General features: G+C 41.7%; 1 protein-coding gene across 3 annotated transcripts in view; it reads right to left on the minus strand.

Moving 5' to 3' along the window:
* Window positions 1–16,490, minus strand: part of UPF2 (UPF2 regulator of nonsense mediated mRNA decay) — a 55,588-nt gene extending 39,098 nt beyond the window's left edge. For 2 of the 3 annotated variants that reach the window (XM_032687959.1, XM_032687961.1), the window contains exons 1-6: window positions 16,427–16,490; window positions 10,517–10,890; window positions 8,238–9,017; window positions 3,831–3,991; window positions 2,610–2,807; window positions 894–1,043 (exon numbers count right to left, since the gene is read on the minus strand). In XM_032687959.1, the coding sequence (XP_032543850.1) occupies window positions 894–1,043; window positions 2,610–2,807; window positions 3,831–3,991; window positions 8,238–9,017; window positions 10,517–10,872 (1,645 nt within the window). In that variant the 5' untranslated portion in view covers window positions 10,873–10,890; window positions 16,427–16,490. Of the gene's footprint in view, window positions 1–893; window positions 1,044–2,609; window positions 2,808–3,830; window positions 3,992–8,237; window positions 9,018–10,516; window positions 10,891–15,998; window positions 16,126–16,426 lie in introns of those variants that run through there. The other variant, XM_032687960.1, reaches the window with a different exon arrangement.
* Window positions 16,491–17,154: the final 664 nt, after the last annotated feature.

Here is a 17,154-nt window from a genome sequence, read left to right on the forward strand (position 1 = left end):
TCCTTTCCAACCCAAACCATCCTATGATGATTAAATTATAAATTCACTAGATCAGGTAGGATTTTCAGTTTTAAGCCACAGCGACTCTAGATCTGATTCTTTTTTATCCCCACATTTTAGACATATGACAAGTTTCCTGTTTAAGAAATGAAAGAAAATCATCTCCACTGGTCCTTGGCAACCCAAAGCAGCAAACCTGATGTGCCTTACAAACTGGGCTCAAAGAAAAACCTCACTTGCTCCTCTATGATTTTTTTTTTCTTCCTATTCAGTACTACTAAAAGAAAACTCTGTAATTCATAAGAAAAAAGTCTTAAGAAACATTGTGATGCTGTTTCCCCCAGTAAAACTAGCACAGCCAGATTTTCAGAGGTGCCATTTGCAGCCCTTTGCATGTAATTAGAGGTTAGAATTCTTAAATCCTGCTTTGTAAAGATCTAACATCATAAGAAAAATCTTTATCAATTAACAAGACAAAGGCAGAGCTGAATCTTAGATTTCAAGAGAAGTCAAAACCAGAAAATATTTTATTAGAAGCTTAAGCATTGGATGAGAAAAATCATTTATGCACTGAAGTCTACAAACCTCTCTGTAGTCACTTCTCAGGCAACTGCCTTTATATTTGATTATTTTTAAAAGCTGTATGAAGGAATCAGTACCTTTCACATCTGTTTATAATACTTTTCACTGGTATCTGAATGACCTGTTACAAAAGCATTTTTGACCACAATCCTAGCAGTTTCTATTTACCAAGTCTCATAAATAATAAATAAATAAAGCAATCATTCTTCCTGAATGCACTCTACAAATCTAAAAAGTAAAAACCATCAAGCTCAAAAAACCCCCAACAAATCAGGAAGAAAAAGAATCCTTAAACCCATTTTTTTTTTTACCTTGCTCATCAAGAAGCTTCTTTGTAAGATCTTCTGCCTCATCTCCACAGTCCAACTCCAGTGGATCATCATTAATATCCAGATTCTCCAGCTCCAATTCCAGATCTTCGCTCCCAGGTGCTTCTTTATTATCTTTGGCATCTTTTGAATCTGTTTAAAAGTTAAGTAAAAACATTATACTGCTAAATATGCACAGGCATGATAAGAATGCAAGAATAATGATGCTGATAAACCTAAACCTCTTTAGTGTCTTAATCTTGTTAAAAAGAAATGGGCAAAGAATGTCTATCTCTTGAGACTATTGTCTCATCTCTTAGGTCTCAGTGGTTTGATATCTTTCACACAGCTTTACCCATCCACCTGAAAGCTGCAAACATTTATCTGCATTGTTAAGAATTGCCAGGCCATCACATGGAAAGTGAAGCCAAAAAAACCCAACTTGCATACTGGGGAGGTCAGACAGAAAAACAGCATCCTTTAGTAAATGAGTGTCACCAACATTATTCAAAAAGAGCCAGTTTTAAACATACAAACACTAATTTCGTGTTTTCACTGCATATTCTTCATAGTTGAGCTGGTAACAAAATTGATGAAGCAAAGTAAACAGAAAGTGTTTTAGACAGATGAAGAAAAAAGCAAAAAGCAGAACCAGAGGAAGGTGTTGAAGAGATAACGTGCTATGCAGGAGGCCAAAGAAAAACCATATTTTCCTTGAAAACCATCTATAACTCTCTAGATAAAGATTCAGAAAGGACTAACTAATATTTTTCTTTGACCACAACACATAGAAGATAGAACATTTTTCCTAGAGATTAGCACCTCAAGTATTTTGCTATTCTTTCAAGTCTCTTTCAAGCATTTATTTGTAGATTATTCTTCATAAAACAAACAAACAAAAAAATCAAGGCAAATAACCTTATTAAAATACTTAAACTTTTCAAAGAAAAATGTGACAACTAAGCAGTGCACACATCATTTGGAAATACAGACTCACAAAACAAACAACCTGTTTAGAATCACAGACAAAATTAGTCTGGAGTGGACTTTAGTGAGGTCTCCAGTTCAACCTTCTGCTCAAAGTAGATGAACACTATTCACATCAGATTTCTCAGGTATTTTTCCAGTTGTTTTGAAAAATATCTTAAGACAGAGACTCCAGCCTCCCTGGGGAAGATTCTCTTAAGAAAATTTCAGAACTATCTAAACATGCACCTCCTGTTCTACTTTGAGCCAGTGATTTTTATCCCATTATAACTAAAGATAACTAAGGCCAATGCCTGGCTGTGAACAGAGGGTTCAGTTAGAAGAACCACCCAGGCCTACTAATCTACTGCAATTTTATACCAACAAAGTCAGCTCCCGTTAACAGTTTACTAAAAAAAATAACAGTGGAAAAAACAAACACTAATGTCTTTCAGAGAAGGAAAAGTCTCATGCTTCTTGCAGAAAAGTTAGTGTTTACACACACTGGTTTATCTCCAATTATTTTAAATTTAAAATTATATCCATATTAAAATGCATTTACTTTTTTTCTTCCTTAAATACCATACCCAGATCTAATCCCTATTCCACAAAGTTTATTCCCTAAAATTGATCCAAACCGGTGAACTGTCCTGATCACCACAAAATATTCCATCAGAGACTCATTACTTCCATCAAATTCGTACAGCTGTTGGACAAGATATGTTCAAATAAATACTCTTCTAAGCATCCTACCTCTTGATTCATCTTTGCTGGAATCCTTGTTCTGGGAATATTTTTCATTATCTTTGAACAAAATTGCTGGCACAAAAGCCTTCAAGTCAATGAGATTCTCATAGAAGTTTCTGGCATCTTCATCTTCCCAGATACCCCCCTCCAGGTCATATTCTCCAGGCTTTCCTGGTGTGAAAATATCAATACCAGGCCCATGTTCTGCAAAAACAGTGAAACCATGAGAAAATTATTTACACAAATTTATGATCTTCTACAGGAAGGTTCCTTAAAGATAAAAAAAAATACACATAGAAATGTTAATCTATTTTCTACTACCACTGTTTTCACCTAAATATTGCAATGTATACTTTAACCTGTTTTTAACAATTCCATCTTAATATCAGATATATCACGACATTATCTTAAAATAGTAAATTGGATTTTGATTGAAAATGGAGATGGCATCAGAGTGAAAGTCAAATCAAGTAAAATCAAGCAGCACTTTATGTGGTATTAGAAAGGAAAGTTATAACAGACTTAATGTCATTAGCAATAAAAGTAATCACTTTGAGTATGAAGAACTGTACCCCCTGGAATTTTAAGAATGAAGTTTTAAAGGAGTCATTTTAAATTTAAAGGCATTCAAGGAACACAGCTTTTTTAAGCTCAGGATCACTTCAGGCAAAAGATACACTCAGGATTTCAACATCTCAATTAATCTCAAATTTTAAAGGCACTGAACAGCAGTGTCAGCTAAAAGCTGCACTGGTGCTCAGGAGGTCAGACAGCCACACCTATCACTTATCTGGCTTAACAATATGTTCCTGCTCATAACCTCATGGCCCAAAATAGACTTCAGGCCTATTTTTGAACAATATCAGCTTTTAAAACTCTAACAGTTTTTAAATATTAAAAACTGCATGATATTAAATGGAAAGGACCAGGTTAAAAACAGTTTTCATTTTCCATTTATTACTGTTTTACCTGAAACAAATCTAAAGAGAGATTACTTAAGTTACCATAACTACACACAGCACATATAATAGTTATGGTTAATCATGTTAGGCTTAATCACTTTAATTAAAAAATGAAGTATTATTCATTCACGGATATCCTTCGTGGGGAAAGCCCAAATGAAACAAAACCAGCAGAAACAACCCATTAGTGAGAAGGTTTGCTTGGTTTCCCCACCACACCCAAGCCCAGCCCAGCTTCTGTTTACTTCTTTAGAACCTGGTTTACCCTCGGGTGTTGGTTTCTCCTGGGGAAGGTCAGGCATGTTTTCATCCAGAAGATCAGCCAGAGACTGAGAATTTGCCAACAGCTTCTGATATGACATTGCAAATTCCTCATATTGCTTGTGCCGATCCTCACTCAGCTCCCCCTTGGAGTGGAGGATGCGCCTACAAAAATCAAAGTTACAGTAAGACAACCTTTTTCCTTAGAGTGTATTTGAACCACTGTGAATTGCTCTGAGCAAAGTTAACCTGCTCTGGTCAAGGGGACTGTGAGAATTCCAGTTTAGACTGCAATTGCAAAAATCTGAGCAATGCTGTTATTTTTCCGAACCACGCTGAATTTCCAGCTTCAATCCCACTGAGGATGGTACAGCCCAGAAGCTGCCAGGGCCAAACAGAAAGGTCAACTCACTGTTTGCCATGATTATGCTGTGACAGTCCTGCACTATGAAACAGCTTGTGTATTAAATCAGAACATTCAACTTACATGAAAGTTGGATAAAAACTGCTTTGCACCTGCAACAATCCATTTCCACATTGCTTAAATGATTACATGGGCTTTTATCACCAGCAGGCTCAAAAAAAATTGCATGTTAAAAGCAGCCCATTGAGTTTCCAACAAACCAAGTTATTTCAAGACTATTGGTCCAAACTAACAGCAGTTACATTTCCTTTTTTCAGTTGGTCTTTTGTTTTCTTTTATGAAACTATTCATACATGTTTTAATTTTCATTTTGAAAACTGAGATCTGTTGTCAAAAGCACCTTGCTTTTGAAGGAACAGTCACTGCTCACAAGTGCACAATAAAGCAGTTTCAGGAGAACAGGCAGAACAGTACAACTCTATTTTCTTACCAAACTACAATTAAGACCATCTTGATATTTTGACCAAAAACATCAAGAACATTCAGTAATTTAACGAAATATACTCATCTCTGCTAGTCCAAAGCTTGCCACAGAAGTCTGATCCTGTCATCCTTGATTTTGGGTTAACTCAGAATAAGTTGGTTGCTCATGAGCACTGTTCTAGTTTATCCAACTCTGGCTCCTGAGAAGTGCCTTTTCCCATCTGGCATGATCCATTCATCCCCTCTGCAGGAGCAGTTCTTACATGGACGAGGCACAGTCAGTTCTCTACCAACAAGGAACACTTTGGGCCAGATGAGCTGTTTGGGGCCAACTACAGCCAAGATCCAAATGGGCTCAGATCAAACATGGACTTCTAAAGGGAAGCTGATTCCATTTTGTTTTACAGCAGCTTGAACAATGTTAACAACACTGGACTAACCAGCTGGAACCACTGACAAGGCCCCCTGCCCTGACATGAAAGCATCAGAAGTCTGAAAAAAGGTGCAAATGCCACAATTCCTGAAGCAGGTTGTGTCACTGCATCATCATTCATGTGATCCCATTACCATTAGGTTCTCATCAAGCAATAGGTATTACAGTCACAGTCCTGCCAAAAGATAAATATTTTGTGGCATAAAAATTCTAAAATAGTTTAAGCAATGTAAGTTGAGGGATATCAGTCTTGGCTTTTTTCCATTTGCAGCTTAATTGTAAAACAAAAGTCATCTCTGTACACAACACACTCACAGGGTGAGCAACAAAATCCCTTAGACCTGCTCAGAGCCCAGACTGGACACAGGTGTCTGGCCACAGGGCAAGAAGCAGCAATGCTGGCTAAAGTTCTATTGCTTGTCCCTCTGACACCTATATAAAAATGTATTACCCACTCCTGCAAAGTAGAGCAAGAAAAATTAACAAATTAAATAACCACTGACAATTTCTAAAGTGCAGTAGTTCAGTTTGGATTCGGGAAACACATTAAGTGCCAACTCACAGCTTTTCCATGGAGACAGCTGTCCATTATGTACATATTTTAAGTTTAAAATACACCAGCAGCCTTACAAACACGAGCACTGAAGCTCTGTGCTATTATTAAAAAAAATCAAAAAAGCAAAGTGCTGTAACAACAGTACAAGAGTTTCAGTTCTCATTTTCAGTTCCCAGAAGACAAGTGTTAACAAATTCAAGGAAGCTCTAGCACACGAAGCAAACTTTAAAAAGCACAATTCTGTTCTGAATACAATTAAAAGCACAGCACACAGCACTTGTCTTACTTCATGTCTCTTCACAGCACCACAAGGCAAGTTCAGCACAGCTTAAAAACATCCTTAATTTAGACCAAAGAAGTTTCTTCCATATCTAATTCATTTTTGAAAACTCTCTCCAGAATTTGGAAATGAAGTTGTTTCCTTCCAATGATACAGCCTGACAAGTTTAGCTGTGCTCTCAGCTGTGTAACCAAGAGACCACCAGGTTCTACTGTCAAAGAGTAGTTTTGCTAATCATCCAATTATCCAGAAACCCCTGTATATAATAATGCTTTAATTTTACCTAAATGATTTGCAGATAACACAGGACTAATGCACTGTTAATTTAGGATATTAATTTTCAATTAACCAATCTGCACAGGTTATTTCATAGTCACTCTCCTGACACAGAAAAATTTAGGAGTTATTTACCTGACAAAATGTCATAAACTAAACATATGACACAAGAGGGAATAGTTCACTCCCTGTTCACTTCATTGATTCTGGAACAACAGTATGAATAAAAACTGCTCCTATCAGCAAAATGGACCAGATTTTTATTACATGGAGAACTGTGTTATCCAATAGGATTATTAGTTGTTAAAAAAAAAAAATAAATAAATCCAACAACCGAACAAAAATATCCCAAAAACCCACACCTATCCACAGAAAAAAAATACAAAAGCAACCAACCAACCAACTGCACAATCACTCTCCCAAAATCCACAGCTTAGGAAGTATTCACAGACTTCTTACTAGGCAAATTTCTGTCCTGCCCTCACTTGCATTTCCATAGTGTGCAAAAGCCAAGAATCTCTTTTACTGACATGCTGTAAGTGAATAAAATTTGGTAGGAAAATTTTTTGATGGCTTGTTTCTTTAACAGAACTTTTACTAAGAAGTTAAAATAAACACCTTAAAGTTCAGAGGGATAAATAACAGAGTTCTCTTAATCCAGTGATAAACGATAGTTCTTCACATTCCTTCCCCAAAACAAAGCTTTGCACCCATGTCCCCAGGGATAATTCAGATGAGGAGGAGCATAAAGAGGTCCCTTGTCTGATCTTCTCAAAGCAGGCTCAGTGATGAGATCAGACCAGGCTGCTCAGGGCTCTATCCAGTCTCTTTTATCCAGTTGTACAAGTAAATATTAAAGTATATTTCCCTCTCTCAGATCACTCACAATCGTTCTTCTTCTTGGTTCCTTAACATACTTTATACCTCTTGGAAACTTTTTTCCCTTTATTTCCTATCATGCAGGCTGTACAAAACCCACTCATTGAAATGCCACCCAGAACCAATTACAATTGAAAGGATAAAGGTTCATATTCATTACCTCAAAAAAAAAATAACAACTAAGTTGATAACTCACTTTAAACTAATAAGGTACTTGTAGAAACAACAGTCCCTCAAAAGTCAGTTTATACACCTGTGAAACACAACACCTGTTTGACTGAGACCAGACAGGACTGCAGCACAAAATCCATCAGGCACAACTGATCCTTGGTTGGGGAACATGAAATTTTAATGTATTCCAGCCACACATACAACTCTGGACTGATGTCCAGCCTTTTAGCTGAAACCTGTGTCTACACCCAGTAACATGTTCATTTCTCTGCTTCCAAAAGGATTTAAGAATGACTCTGTTTTAAGACCAGCAGCTGAATTTAGGCTGGCTCAAATAATGAGAACTCAGGATGCCTTAAAGAAAACAATTATTAAACAATGTGAACATAGTAGAAAAATATTATTCAGATCCCAAAGATGTGTATAATCATACCTTGCAATATTAGTATTATATACAGATATCTAAGAGGATTTGAATCAAATTGTCTATACCCTCTATTTTAATATAATCCTACATAATTTGCCCACCTTGAAGTGTAATGGATACCTTGTTAATGTAAACTAATTTGTCCTCCATGCTGGTACACTAAAAAAGTAAACAAACCAAGCCATTGTGGCATATGCTCCATTAGATACATGTGGGTGGAAAGGGAAAAATCAGATTGTGCCAACTGGAAAAGGACAGTACCAGCTGGGAAAGCAACATTGCTCTCACACTGATAAGGAAATAAAGAGAATTAAAGCTAAAGGTCAACCTGCCTTTTCTTTAAAGATATCTGAAGAGTCTGTTTAGTCTTTGCTTTTTAAGTATTCAGATCAAATTTAGTTTTTTAGATACAATGCAGAGCGCACTTATCTTCTACACACTGACTGCAACATACTTTGTTTATAAATACTGCAACAAATCTAGGCATTTCATAAATAAACTATTTTTTAATTCATAAACAAAAAACAACATTCAAGTGTCACCTGTTTTGTCTTTCAATATTTTGTAGCTCCCTGTGGTCCCTTTTCAGGTGTTTGGTCAAAGACGTAAAGTATTCCTTCAACAAATTCTGGAAGGGCTGTTGTTTCTCTGGGCTAATTATCTCACTAGGAGGAAAGCTCAAGTTAAACTTCTCTGCCACAGTTTTTACTTTCCTCGGTACCAAACCGGCAATGTCATCTCCACAGTGCCGGCAGAAGCTGATCACCACAGAAACGTGGGTGTGGGATTCCCGGTCGGCATTAATAATGTTTTTAAGCTGCTCATAGATTAGAGACAGACCTTCCTTGTCAGTGAAAATCCCAACTATTGTCAATTCTGCAATGAAACGCAGATCAGTTCTTAACTTGGTGATGTTGGGAGTCTTCTCTTCTTTCCTCGCCTCGAAATGTTTTTTCCAAGCCTGAAGTAAGGAAGGAGCAAAATCAGCGTATCGCTGGTGGAAGAGGGAGCACAAGTGCACGGCGCAGTTCACATCCGAGATTTTCAGCTTGGCCTCCACAATAGAAGCCACTGCTTCTGCAATGTATTTGCTTAAATTCAGGCTATTAAAGTCATGGGACAAGGAGTCCCGTTGTTGCTCTGTGATGGTTTTTAGCTTCTTAACAAAAGCTGTGTTCTTCTTCAGGCTGGAGTCCAGCCTGCTGAAGAAGTTCTCCTCGGGACGGTTGTCCGGGGCGTTCTGGTTCTTGCTGCGGAGCTCTTTCCTTGCCTGGTGGCGCTCCCAAGCCTCCTGATGGAGCTGATGTGCTTCCTCTTTTTCCCTAAGAGACATAACAATTAGTCATTTTTGTTACAGGACAAAGTATTTTGTTGCTTGCAGGTTATCAGTTCAAAGGGAAAAAGGTCATAGCTGGAAAACCTTCAGCAGTTCTAAAAATTTCCCTTTAATACTCTCTTCTTAAATATTTACCAAGTTAATCCTAGACAGCTGAAGCAGCTGCTTCATAAACTCTGTTTAATTTTTGTAATGCAAAAGGCAAGTACTACTTGTTGCAAAAAAAAAAAATTCTTAAATACTTCTAGGCAGAATATATTAATCCAAACAGACTTCAAAAATATAAACACAGAACTCCATTTACTCCAACTGGAGATGGAGTTCTTACAAAAGAACACAACAGCCTTTCAACATGTCACTGTATTACACAGTTCAGGGAAATCTTTTATTCCCAGACTACTGAAATTACACAGAAAATTTTAAATAGGTGAAATATATCTGTCCCAGCTAGAATTTGGCTATCACATTGCCTCAGTCTTAAAAGTGACATTTAACAGACATAAGAATATCCAGAATCTGAGTTTTATTGGTCTAAAGATGCCATTTCAACACAGCAGTACCCTTGGATAACATATTAAAAAACACTGTCTTGGTAATATCACATATTAAACTGCCAGGTTACATTCTGAGTTTGCCATCCAGGTATCAGTTGTCTGTGTTTGATTGAAAGAAATGACAGTCACTCCTCAGAGCAGATTTGGTTTGGATTTGTGCTGGAATCAGTGTGGATAACACAGGGATGTTTTCATTACTGCTGGGCAGGGCTTACACACAGTCAAGGCCTTTTCCTCACCCCACCCCACCAGTGAGGAGGCTGGGGGTGTGCAAGGAGTAGGGAGGGGACACAGCTGGGACAGATGAGCCCAACTGACCCAAGGGATACGTCCCAGACCATACAACTCCACATATAAATCTGGGGAAGAAGGAGGGGGAGGGATGTTCAGAGTGATGGAGCTTGTCTTCCCAAGTCACTGTGACATTTGATGGAGCCCTGCTGTCCTGGGGATGGCTGAACACCTGCCTGCCCAGGGGAAGTGGGGAATAAACTCCCTGTTTTGCTTTGCTTGAGCACACAGCTTTTCCTTTATCTATTGAACTGTCTTTATGTCAGCCCACAAGTTTTCTTATTTTTACTCTTCTGATTCCCTTCCCCATCCTGTTGAGGGGAGTGAGGGGCTGTGTGGGGCTGAGTTGCCAACTGGGGTTAAACCATGACATTTATTCAAGCATAACTGTGCATTACATGGTCATCACATGCAGAACACTAACAAAGCTCCATATTAGAGACTAAGATATCAGAGGTTACAAGTGAAAACTCAAAATTATGTAGAAGTCATTCAGCATACTCAGCCAGCCACATAAAACTTAAAACACTACAGGCAACTTAAAAGTAACTCAAACAGCTCATCTTTTATAGCTCTGCCCACAAACCTGGTAGCAGAACTACAGCATTTGGCACAATTAAACCATTATTAGACCACTTACTTTAGTTGAGCAGCTGCTTCTTCTTGTTTCTTCTTCTCTTCCTCCTCTTGTTTCTTTTTCTCCTCTTCTTCAAGTTTCTTTTTTTCTTCTTCCTCTTTCTTCTTTTGTTCCTCTTCTGCCTTTACTTTATCCTCTTCTTTTTTCTTCCGCTCCTTGTCTTCCTTCTTTCTTTTATCCTCTTCCATTTTCTTCTTTTTATCTTCAGGAACCTTTAAAGTCTCTCTCTTCATGCCAACCTTGACATCTTCTTTTGGCTTATCCCTGGTGCTCACTGGTCTCCTTTCACTAAATTCTTTATTATTTAGCTGAGATTCCTTTTCTTCCATATTTGGTGGCTTTTTGCGCTCAGCTGGCATCGTGTTACCCAGGCAAACCTGCAGAATCACAGGAAAAGAAGTACTTTTAAATTGCTGTTGATATTTTAGTCATTTTTCACAGCCTACCCATATTCAATTAACTCACAAATGCCTGACTCATCAGAATAAAGGTTAAAGTTTTCTTGAACTACAGAACGAACGTAAGAGGTAAAAGCTAACCATTTTGTAAGTGTTGTACTGCAAAGTTGTCTTCAGCATAAAGTAAAAGCACCTCAAGTTTCTACAACCCAAGAAATACAAGATCTTGGAATACATACTGAAGCCCACCTGAAAAAAACCTACAAAAACAACACAACTGATGAAAACAAAGTATCCTCAACTTAAAAATAATTAAGCATTTGATTCATCAGCATGCACCTGCACCTCACTGACCCTTCTACACATCTCGTAAGAATAGTCCTCCTTCAACTGCTTAGGATCCTAGGATAATGGAGGTTTGATGGGACCTCAAGTAGTTGAACCTCCTGCTCAAAGCAGGGTCAGCAACGAGGTCAGGCAGGACTGCTCCAGCTCCAGCCTTGAAAACTGCCAAGGAAGGAAACTGCACAACCCCTCCGGCCAACCTGCTCCAATGCCTGGCATTGGAAAGGCATCCACTTGCTTCCTTCTTTCCTCACCCTTCCCAAGATTTCCTCAGCCATCTCCAGGACTCTTTTCCAACACTCAAGCTGCACAAGTAGCAGCTGCAGAGTGAGCTGTGCTGACTATGCTAGACACACAAACCTCCCTGTCAGCAGAACAAATGGAAATAATATCAGAAAAGCTGCAATTATCAAGAGTTATTCAAGGCTACAGTTCCTCTCTCCTTCTACTCAACCAACATTTTGTAGGAGCTTTAGCCTCTTCGGGGTTTCCAGCCCTCTAAGCTTTGGTTTCACTTGGCTGAGGATACAAGAGGTAACATATACTGAACACCAAAGGGTAAAAATTCCAGAATCATTTTGATCAGAAGGAAACTGTGGAGAGCACCTAGTTCAGCCTTCATCCCTCTTCTCCAGGCAAGTCCAATCAGATCAAGGAACTGGCTACCTAAGGTTTTAGTATCTCCATTGACAGAGATGCAAGGGTCTCTTCTGGGCCCCTCTGTCAGCACCTGAATAACCACACTGTGAAAAAGCTTTCCCTGGAATTTGCTATGCCTTATCCTGATTCTGCCTCTTTTCATCCTATCCCGGTGCAGCTTTGAGAAGCCAGCTCCATCTTCTCTATCCTCTCCTGTTAGACTGTTTTAAGACAATAATAAGATTTCCCCTTTTATTCACACAGATTAAAAAACCCTCGAGTTCCCTCTGTTTCTCTTAACCTATCATGTCCTCCAGCCTCCTGATGTTCTTGGTGGCACTCCAGTATGTCAGTGCCTTCCTTGGGAACAGAGAATCCAGACCTGGATGTGGTGTCCAGATGTGGTTTTGTAAGTATCAAATAGAGGGGGAAGACTCACCTTCTTCACCCTGATGGGTAACTCCTGGTACTACAGATGCAGCTGTCCCTAATGAAGGGCATTCTGCTGACTCATGGCAGGATCAGATGGGCCAAAAAGGACCACAAGAGAAAATCAGAACCACCTAAGCTTTATCTACTTCATGCTACATTGATCTCTTAAAACAAAAAATAGTTTTCACATGTTCACACGCTTCAAGTTAAATGCATATATGGGTGGGACTGATGGGACACCACTGCATATGATCCCTTCTGAAGAACCATCACTGCTTTTATCAGTAACACCAGTTTGATTTCTAGCTGACACCCCTACTTTTGCCTTTCTGACATTTAACTCTGACTGGATGATGAAAACGTGCTAAATTCACAGATTTCCTGCATCTACTCAGAGTGGATGACACTTGCATGCCAATCTAATGCAGGGTGCTTCTAGTATTATTTTTAACTATTGTGAAATATATTTATAAGTAAGACACCACACTAAAGAAAATCTCTATTTCTAGGTAAGTATTTCACATTTCCTCCCCCACCTCCCAAACAATAAGATGACAGATTCACATACTGACTATCCCACCCATATGGAACTCTGTGTTACAATATTTAAGGTGCTTGTCCAGGTCTTCTAAACAAAAAAATGTTTGCAAAAGTTCACAGTGTATTCAGATATGGACAGTGACAACTTACCAACTGGGAACCTATTCAGGACTTCGCCTGTTTGACAGCAATTGGCAACAGCACCAAAGAAGAAATGTCTCTGACATTGATTTATGGAAATCAAATCAGCATTGCTTAAACGAGCACCAGCAAATTTGGCTCCCTAACACATGTCCTACAACTAAAAGATTTCACATCTCAAGATCTTAGAACTACTTGGATTTCAAAAACACCGAACTACATCGTCTTAAAACAGTGTTATTGTGAAATCAGTACTTAACCTGAGAGAGAAGGGGTCAACAAACCCCAAACAACTAAACAGCCCCCTAAACCTCTTCATATTAAAGTCTGAACTAATTTTTCTATTTCTGCAGGCCAGTCAAGTGGGACCTGTTCCTCACAGCTCCACCTGGGAGATGAAAATCTTCTACACATTCTGTTTTAAAATCAACAATAACTATTTGAATTTTTTCTCACTATGAATCCACATTGGAATTTCCATCATTTTGAGACAGCTAAATTATCCCTCCCACCATTTTTAACAAAAGGGGTTTGCAAGGAAAGCTTTCAGCATTTAAACATTAACGTAATATCTCACTAGTAGGTGAGACAGAACAATGCATGAGACTCTCCAATTAAATGAAAAAAAAAAATAGAGTAACACATTCATTTTAAAAAGAGAAAGCATTAGATGATTCTGAAAGCTACTAAATTGGAAGCTAAGTTTAAAAGGAAAACATTTCGAGAAAAAGGTTGTTTATGATTAAAGAAATGCTGGAAAAGTATGCCAGAATTCCAATACTCCAGCTTTTATCTTTGCCCCCAACCTATTGTCAGTAGGGTAGTTCAATTACAATTTGGGAAAAAACAAACAAAAAAACCCAAAAAACCCACCACGGAACAAAATATCCACCTACATGTGTAACTTTGAACAACAGGGTCACCACCAAAATCATTATGGTATCAAGCTCTTATTAAATTTAGGAACTCAGAATTCTGTTTTAGAGATGTATGGGACGTTTGCTTGTATAAAAGCAAAACAGAGAAGATGGGATAAAAAGTAAAGGGATGGAGCATAATCAGGCACATTATGATTTCGACCACAGGGCAGTATTATCCACTTTTTTCCCATGTACACTGGTGACCAAAAAATCTTGTTTACAGCAGATTCCTGTCCCGTATCCCAGAACAGGTGTGTTACAATACTCCTCTCACTGCCTGCTACGTGTACAGCTCCTTATCTCCCAAACCTTTCCGATGGCTCTGCCAGCTCCTTTGTGCCTACACCAACCCCCGCGGGCAGGAGGAGGCGGAGCGGCCGCTGCCTCCGAACCACACACACACTGAGCCCTGATCCACGGGCTCATCCAGCGTGGAGCCTCCTCTGACAGACGGTGCAGAACTGCCCCAGAACCGTCCCGGGAGCACGTCCATCACCCCTCCCTGGGCAGGAATGGTGAGCCAGACCTCACTACTTTCCCTCAGCTGCCAGTTATCACAAGATCTGTGGAACGTTCAGACCTTCAGAACTTCTGCCTCGTTGGACTGAAACTGGCTGAAAGGCTCAAAAGATGTGGGAAGCAGGGACAAGTGGAAACAAGACAGGCAGCAGCCTCGCCTGGGTCTCATTTCCAGCAGGAATTAGGCTGAAGATACAGTTTGGTTCAAATTCAGGTACAGAAACGTTAAGAGAACTTCTATTCAGTACCTCGTGTTTATGGGGATGTACTGATGAGAAGGCACAATAACGACAGGAACTCCATGAGCCAACAGACAAACCAGCACTCACAGCTGAAAATTAGGAAGGACAGAGGAAAAAAAGAGACAAGACAAACATCCACATGCCTTTGGCGGCCCGTTTCTGTAGTGACACTCACATGCTTTGACATTCCTTAGTTTCAGTGCCTACAGACACTATTTTTTCAGAGAAAACTACTTCTATTAATTTTCCAATATTTGACACACCTTAACTCATTTGTGGTTAAGACGTTTTTAGTGTATCTAAATTTCTACTTTTTTTAAAACTTCACACCATTCTTGGAATTTGAAAAAGTGATGGGACTGGGTTCATGATACTCTGGGCTCAGAAACTTAAGAAACAGGTCTTGAGATACAGAAGCAACATTTAAGAAAAAGCATCTATGTACTTACTCTCAAGGAAACCAGAGTCATATGAGGTATTCAGCATTGTTAGCCCAGTCACAATTCAGAATAAAGGATAAACACCAACACCGTGGCCCTCAAATCAATCTTCTCAAGTCAATAAAAAGTCTGTTCTCACAGTCTGCATTAACATGATCCAGAATCTCAATCCTTGCAAACACATATATGGGGGGAAGAAATACAGCTCTATTAAACTAAACATATTGAGATTTTTCACGTTCTGTTTTTACTGCCACTGGAAATAAAATTGATCACATAAACGGTTCTTTTTGCAGCTATTCTACTATGAAAGAAATGAGGGGATATGAGGCAAGATGTCCCCACTTCTGACCAGCCGAAAAATCTGACAGAGCAACAAACTCCTCCATCACTGGTTATCACACCACTGGAAAGCTAAAAGTTTCAAGGAATGAAATGTAACCAGGGTTCTCTTAAAGTAAGGGAAGGTGCATTAGAAAAACGAGGAAGATGCATCAGAAAAATGCCCTGGTCAACGAGGAGAAAATAAACTCAGCCACAAGTTTTGGAAAATGAGACAAGGAGCAGAGCAGGAAACCACAGTGCAGAGAGAGGAGCACCCCATGCACTGGCAGAGAAGGGTCACAGAACCACGGAATATTCCGAGTTGGAAGGGACCCACAAGGATCATCAGTTCAGCTCCTGGCTCTGCACAGGAAAGCCCCAAGAATCTCACCATGTGCCCGAGAGCATTGTGCAAACACTTCTTGAGCTCTGTCAGGCTCGGTGCTGTGACCACTTCCCTGGGGAGCCTGTTCCAGCGCCCAACCACCCTCTGGGCGAACAACCTTTTCCCGATATCCTCTCTGACACAACTCCACGGCACTGACCCATCCTCAGCCCGGCCTGGCGAACAGCCAGGCGCTTTTACTTTCACTTCCACACGTCTCGGGACTCAGAGTTTCGCTGTCAGACCCGCGGGGACGCGCCTTCCACCGGCAAACGGCGGCCACAGACGGGGCACTGAACGGCCCCGCTCGCTCCCGCACACCCCAACGCCTGCTCCCAGCCCTCCCACCGCCCTTCCCGGCTGGCAGCAGCAGCACGCCCTGCCCTCTCCCCGCGCCCTCAGGCACCGCCGCCCGAGCCCTCCCCGCCTCGACCCCCCCGCCCCGGTCCCGGGGAACCCCCGGGACCCCCCTCCCCGCGGCCCCGCCAGGCCCCTGCGCCGTCCCAACGCCTCCCCAGGGCCACGCTCCCCACACACACCGCGGGGCCGCCCTGCCCTCGCCCCCCTCGCCCGCAGCTCCCCCCGTACCTGTGCCCGGTGCCGACATGGGCCCGCCCGGCCCGGTCGCCGCCTCCACCTCCCCCGCCCCGCCGAGGCCCCCGCCCGCTGCTCCCCTCACGGCCGCGGGGCCGCCCGCGGCGCCGCCTGAGCCCCGGCGCCGCACCGGCCGAGCCCGCGCCGCACCGGCCGAGCCCGCCGCGCCGCGCCCGGGCGAGAAGGGACGGGCGGCGCCGCTGAAGCGCGGCGTGGCCGCGGCTGCGGGCGGCGCGGAGCGGAGCTTCGCGAGCGGCGGCGGTCAGGCGGCGCGCGGGGCAGCCCCGCGCGGGGGCCTGGCGGCGGGCGGGTTACCGGGACCTGCGGAGGCGGAAGTGGCAGAGAAGGGGAAGTGGAACGGGAGTGGGGCGGGAAAGGGGAGGGGAAAAGGTAAAGGAACTGGAAGGGGCTCGGCCGTGGCGGGAAAGGGGGGAGTGAGTTCGGAATGCCGCTTGTTTGGCGGCCCCAGCGCGCGGCTCGGCCGGTGGCCGCGCCTGACGTCACCGCCGTGACGTGTCTGTGCCACACCGGCCGGGGGGACACTCGGGTGTCACCGCTCAAAACACCGCGGGGAGCGGCGGGTTAACAACGAGTGATACCGGGATTGGGGGTTAACGGGCGTCCGCGGCTGTGCCCCGGTCTGGGGTCATCAGCGCAAGAAACAAGGAGTTGCTGGAGAGGGTCCAGCGGAGGGCACAGAGATGAGGAGGGGTCTGGAGCAT

Source organism: Chiroxiphia lanceolata, chromosome 5 (genome assembly GCF_009829145.1).
Source record: "Chiroxiphia lanceolata isolate bChiLan1 chromosome 5, bChiLan1.pri, whole genome shotgun sequence".
NCBI lineage: Eukaryota > Metazoa > Chordata > Aves > Passeriformes > Pipridae > Chiroxiphia > Chiroxiphia lanceolata.